Source organism: Sitodiplosis mosellana, unplaced genomic scaffold (assembly GCF_009176505.1).
Source record: "Sitodiplosis mosellana isolate CC-2019 unplaced genomic scaffold, AAFC_SMos_1.0 Smas_scaffold_6165, whole genome shotgun sequence".
NCBI lineage: Eukaryota > Metazoa > Arthropoda > Insecta > Diptera > Cecidomyiidae > Sitodiplosis > Sitodiplosis mosellana.
Genome location: NW_022601406.1, coordinates 1,342,041 through 1,347,955, shown reverse-complemented (window position 1 = coordinate 1,347,955; position 5,915 = coordinate 1,342,041). Strand labels below are relative to the sequence as shown.

The 5,915-nt window shown below is 34.2% G+C and overlaps 2 protein-coding genes across 2 annotated transcripts in view; one reads left to right on the top strand and one right to left on the bottom strand.

Moving 5' to 3' along the window:
• Window positions 1-67: 67 nt before the first annotated feature.
• On the top strand, window positions 68-2,473 carry LOC129574686 (serine protease inhibitor 42Dd-like). Its single transcript, XM_055457038.1, has 6 exons — window positions 68-357; window positions 589-647; window positions 720-817; window positions 1,060-1,857; window positions 1,931-2,072; window positions 2,256-2,473. Coding segments are annotated over exons 2-6 (1,173 nt in total). The 5' UTR covers window positions 68-357; window positions 589-646; the 3' UTR covers window positions 2,390-2,473.
• A 1,002-nt stretch (window positions 2,474-3,475) lies between these two features.
• LOC129574684 (complex I assembly factor ACAD9, mitochondrial-like) overlaps window positions 3,476-5,915 on the bottom strand; it is a 4,620-nt gene continuing 2,180 nt past the window's right edge. The window contains exons 3-6 of the mRNA XM_055457037.1: window positions 4,922-5,084; window positions 4,680-4,827; window positions 4,201-4,383; window positions 3,476-4,035 (exon numbers count right to left, since the gene is read on the bottom strand). Coding sequence (XP_055313012.1) covers window positions 3,550-4,035; window positions 4,201-4,383; window positions 4,680-4,827; window positions 4,922-5,084 — 980 coding nt within the window. The 3' untranslated portion in view covers window positions 3,476-3,549. The remainder of the gene's footprint in view (window positions 4,036-4,200; window positions 4,384-4,679; window positions 4,828-4,921; window positions 5,085-5,915) is intronic.

Below are 5,915 nucleotides of genomic sequence, written 5' to 3'. Positions count from 1 at the left end.
GTCGGTGTTTACATATTCTGATATTCGTGCGAATGCCATATTTCGCAGCATGCAATTGATAAAAAAGAGCAAAAGTCAAATTATTTGACTTGCCATCCGAAAAAAAAATACACACACACGTTATGATTATAAATTTGGTATATCTCATCAGTGTTGTGTCTATATTTCGCAAAATCGCAAACCAAACTCTTAAACCAGTATACCTATAATGAATATAAACATAAAAAACACACTTTCACTTTTGAAGTAGCCCAAAACACATTATTTCACATTCAACTTTATAGCCGAAAAGACGAGCGTATCGTCTGCAGTCGCGAGAATTTAGTGTAACGATTCAGTAGTATTCACTTTGGATGGGTATTCAAGTTTTATTCTTTTTCTAACGGTTTTATTTTGTGAAAATGTTTACAATTGTTAAAAATTTAAAATATTAAATTGAAACGAACGATTTGAATAAAACGGATTTTGCTCAATACACATTTTGAATGTGTTGTTGTTGTTTATGTTTATCGTTTATGACGTAGAAGACGATTTTTATTGGATTATCGCTCATTTTTTCATCTTTTTAATTCCGCTTGTACTTTGAAGGTTCTTCCCTTGAAGTATAATAAGTTCATAAGTGTTGATCCTATATTCATCTGGCAAAAGTAAGTGTCTTTTTTCCATTGAAGTGCATCAAAAGTAACCTCATGACTTTTTTTTTACTCAAATCATTTTAGTGCTACGATCAATAGTTTTATTTGTGATTTGCTCAATTGCTTTGGCTGAAAATGAATTGACAACGGGTGTTTCCAATTTTGCATCGGATTTTTATCAGGTAACTTGATTTGTGAAAATGATGAGAAGAGTGGGAGAATGAACGGATTAGCAGCAAAACTTAGAGCAAAAATCACAATTGATTAAAAAAAAAAAAATATTGGAGAAAAACATTGATTTGAATCGCATTGAAATGAATTGCATTTTGTCAAAATGAATTTGAATAAAAAATTTGCGGAAAAATGGTTGAAAGCCCAGTTTCTGATGCAAAATTTGTTTTTTTTTTTGTTCGGTTCCATTTAGGAATGTGCAAAATCAACGACTGGAAATGTGATCATTTCCCCATTTTCTGTGGCAAATGTCCTAGCCCTATTGTCACAGGCCGCCGATGGAAATACATTTGAGCAAATTCGTTCGGAGCTGCAATTGAATGGTGACAAACCGACGGCAGCAAATCAGTTCCACGAGTATTATGGACTACTAGAGCGAGGCGCTGGAAATACAACATTTTCAGTTGCCAATCAAGTGTATGTACAACAAGGTTATCCGTTAAATCAGTATCTCCAACAAGTGGCCGTTCAGAAATTTTCATCGGGCATTGAATCGATAAACTTTGCGCACCGAGCTGAAGCCGCCCAAACCATCAATCAATTTGTCGAGCAGAAGACCAAAGGAAAGATCACAAATTTAATCAAACCGGCGACATTGAATGCAGACGCTCGTGTCGTTTTGATAAATGCCGTCTATTTCAAAGGCGATTGGAAGTATAAATTCAACAAACAATTCACGGTTAAAGCAGATTTTTATACAAGTGAAACGGAATCGGTGTCAGTTGATTTTATGCACATCGAAGGCACATACAATTATGGAGAGTTACCCGAATTGGATGCATCTGCCCTCGAAATGAAGTACGCAGATTCGAACTATTCGATGGTATTAATTTTGCCAAACAGTCATGCCGGACTATCAACACTGGAAACCAAGCTGAAAGGTCATGATTTTACGAAAATCACAACCGAAATGCGGTCGCAAAAAGTTAAAGTGGATATTCCAAAATTCAAAGTGGAATTCGAAATTAAGCTGAACGACGTTTTGAAAAATGTATGTTGATAATCGATGATTTTTGTGAAAATGACCCAATTTTTTTTTTTAAATATGATTTTTTTTTACTTAGTTGGGCATGGTTGACATGTTCTCAGGCGCAGCTGATTTGAGTGGACTTTTACAAGCCAAAGAACCATTGGTAGTATCAGATGCTGTTCATAAAGCATTCATCGAAGTTAATGAAGAAGGCTCGGAAGCTGCTGCTGCCACAGGTTTGTGTTGTTTTATTTTCAAATTCTTTCACAATTGTGACTTCATACGATCGTTGTACGAATGATTGAAAGTGATCTTTCCGACCCGATTTAGAAATCGGTCAAAAATATTCAGTCAATTTCCTCTGAAAACTACCAAATTCGTTTCTTTTTTCAAATGTAATCTTTTTTCATTGATTTCAGGACTTATGATAACAAAGCGAATCGGAGGAATGCCAAGAGCCGAATTCTACTGTGACCATCCGTTCATCTACTATATTTGGGATCACAACAGTAGAACAACAGTTTTCATTGGTCGCATTACGAATTTCAATTGAAGCATAACACTAACGCACATTTCTTAAATAACAACCATTAAATTTAGGAAAAACAAAAAAATAAAATAAAATTTGATGATCAAACGATGGCATTTTCATGGACCATTGCATTTATTTTCAGCGAAATTTTTTTCGATAAATTTTATCAGCATTCTTTTCACGGTTATATTTAATTCATTTGTTCATTGTTACATACAATCTGAATCAAAGTGCTATGGTTCGTTGAAGAGGAAAATTTTACTTTTCGATGCGAAAGTGGGTGGAATTTCTCATTCATACAAAGCAATTTCTACGATGATTTCAAAAGTTATGGGCCAAGTGTGTGTTGTAAGATACGTTTTCAATGAAACTACTTACAATTCGTTACTCTTCATGGTCGGTTGAAGTGATGAATTTCATTTTTGGATGCAAAAGATGATCGAATTTTGCGTCTTGAATTGCCAAACACACAAAGCTATTTCTATGATGATTTCAAAACTTGTGACCCGAAATGTGCGTGCATCACCTGATTTTTCCTAACAAATAGCCGCATGATCACAAATAATCCATTCATAATAGTGCTCGATTTTCAGCAATTTTTCTTTCGGATTTACACATTTCGACGTGATTTTTTCGGTTGTTGCTTTTTTGGTACTTAAAAAGCCGTTACAAACGATGGATAGTATCGAATAGAAAAAGAAAACTTTCTTCGTCATACATAATAATAACATGTCACACAGTTAGTCGTGCATGATTATAATCAATGCATGGGTATGTTGAGCACGTAATCAAAAGTCAGTGGCCGCAAAAACAAAAACGCAGGTAAAATTCTGTCATTTCAACGCAAAACTCCGGTGGACAAACTCCGTTAAAAAAAATCCAGTTCAACGTGATAGCACAAATTTATTCATTGTTTACTAATAAAATTTGCAGGCACAAAGAATACGATGATCATAAATTCATTCGATTCACATCTTTGAATTGATGAGCGTTGTTCGAAACAAAATATTGACTTGCGATTTCAAAAAAAAAAGCGAAAATATAGCAATAACAACGACCAGTTGTAGAACTTGTTGTTTTTGTTTCAAGAAAAAAAAAGCACGCAAATTATGATATCATAAAACAGTTTACATTTCCTTAAATATTTATTCAACAATATGTCACTACAAATTTTATGAAATTTAAAAGAACCGTGTCAACGGATGGGCTGGAAATTTATTATTGGGCTGAAGCATTAAATGTACAACATACTCGTGATAACTTTCGAATGTTTTGATTGGACCATCTTCAATGTATTTCGTTAATCGTTTTACTTCGGCCGAATTTCGATCACAGACTATTTGAGCGATAGTACTTTCTGGCTGTGCATTTGGCAATTGCAATTTCAACGAACGATCTCCACGTAATAGACATGCATATGATGCATAAATGCATGCGGCTGCATCAGCAATCTTCTTGATTTCACTATCACGCATCTTTTTCTCATGACGTGCCTCTGAATAAATGAGTGCGGACACTCCTAGACGAAGTAAATCGATTGAATCAAATACACCTTTGGCAGCCCGTCGCATTTCCACCGCGTACATATCCAACTGCTGTTCGGACAGGAAATTTTTCACTACAAATTCCTTATTCTTTTTTATTTGCACCTCTTCGATTAGACGAGCCTGTAAAATTGGTGGAGTTTTTTTTAAGGACATTTGCTGGAACATTTTAGGCTTGAAAATGTTGGATGAAATTTTTCTCAAAATTTTTTCTTAAATTTTTTTTTTCAATCAATTTTTTGACCGTTTTTTTCTATTTTGAATTTGAAGAATATTGGTGGAGCTTACCAAACGATAATGGATACCCTCTCGGCCGATATGTATCTTCAACCTATTTTCTGACTCGCTAAATTTCAACTGAATCGCATTCCGAATCAATTCATTCACCGGATGCTCAGATAAAGTCACTCGAGAATCAACAAAATTTAATAGATCTATTGACATATCCAGCAATTGGTCTTGGGAATACGTCTGAAATTCATGAAATAAAAAAGAATTTAAATAAGAAAAAAATTCTTTTTAATTTTTTGTTGAGTAAATACATATATTGAATTGCAATTAAAAATGAAAACCGACAGATGATGCAATTGAAGAACAAAGGATTGAATGAACAAAACTCAAGAGAAAAAATCAAAAAGTCTCAATACGTTCTACTCATGCTCATCATAGACACAAAAAAAATGAAATGTAAATAATAATGAATAAAATGATTGAAGAATTGTCGAATTAGAAAGGAAAAAAACCCAAGAAAGGAGTACCTTACTTACCTTTAAAATAGCTGTTTCAAGGTCAATATTTGTATTATCATATTTGTCCATTATCCCCGTGGTTAAATATAACATACTCTCTAAGGCATAAATGGAACAGGTATATTTGCCTATAACTGAACGGAGCGTCACCGCTTCATTGGCACCTCTGAAAATCATAAGTGTTGAAGAAAATTCGCTTCGTTGAAGAAATTGTCATTTTTTCCTTAATTAAAAAAAATTTATGTGACCTCATTGCTTACACTATGTTTAATAATTCTCGTTCGATTGATTCGGCCATGTCCATCATATATTGTAAAATAGACTTCATTTGCATCAAATTGATGAGTCCTTGGTTCAATCGTGAGTACATGGTGAGTCTTTGTTCAATATGATGCCCAGAGCCTGCTATCGACAGTATCGCATCTTCAAAGAAAGAAAAATTTAAAAAAAAATCAAATTTAGACGGTGGATATTAGGGTAGCCCAAATGCCAAATGTTTTAAAATTTGCAGCTCCTAACCGCTGATCCGAAAATTTGGGCCGAAAAAATAAATTTAAGCTATTTTCCGACATACTTTTACTAATCAAATCCACTCCCCCGAGAGCTATGTAGTTTGTAGGGGAATAAAATCAATACATTGAAGAATATTCAAAAATTTTGGTACTATATCGCAATTATACTGGACAACAAATGACTGGATCTTACTGCTGGCGTCTAGTACTACAATTTTGGTCAATATTACAATGCTCTAAAGTGCAAAACTGAGCTGTTAGGGGTGAATATATGGCCAAAATCGACCGAAATTTCACATTTTCGCTACAATAACGTCATAAAACCTCAAAATCACTACTTACAACACAGTTTTTGAGCCTATATCGACTCAATTTTTTCCGTACAATCCAAATATGACCATTACCGACCAGTCTGAACCCATTTTGGTGCCAATAATTTCGTCGGTTTACACTTTTGATAGACATTTTGCTAAGTAGCGCTCTCACATCGGATTTTCAACAAACATCAATGGCCAAAACACCAAATCGACGGAAAATGATCAGAATTTTTGATTTGAACCTTCATACAGTGATTTTACACGTGTCAAAATGTAAAAATACTGAACCAACTGCGAAATTGCACCAAAAAAGGTACCGGTCGATGTGAAAAAAGTTTTTCTCTCCAGCTCTTTGGCAAATTTCAATTGGTTCCTATAATTGAGTCCAAACCAAGAAAAACTGCATCATTAGATTTCATATATTG

Bases quoted from the DNA above. Each gene is read 5' to 3' on its own strand.
- LOC129574686 (XM_055457038.1), top strand. The intron at 1,858-1,930 runs GTATGTTGATAA...TTTTTTACTTAG, and splicing joins TGAACGACGTTTTGAAAAAT to TTGGGCATGGTTGACATGTT. The intron at 2,073-2,255 runs GTTTGTGTTGTT...CATTGATTTCAG, and splicing joins GGAAGCTGCTGCTGCCACAG to GACTTATGATAACAAAGCGA.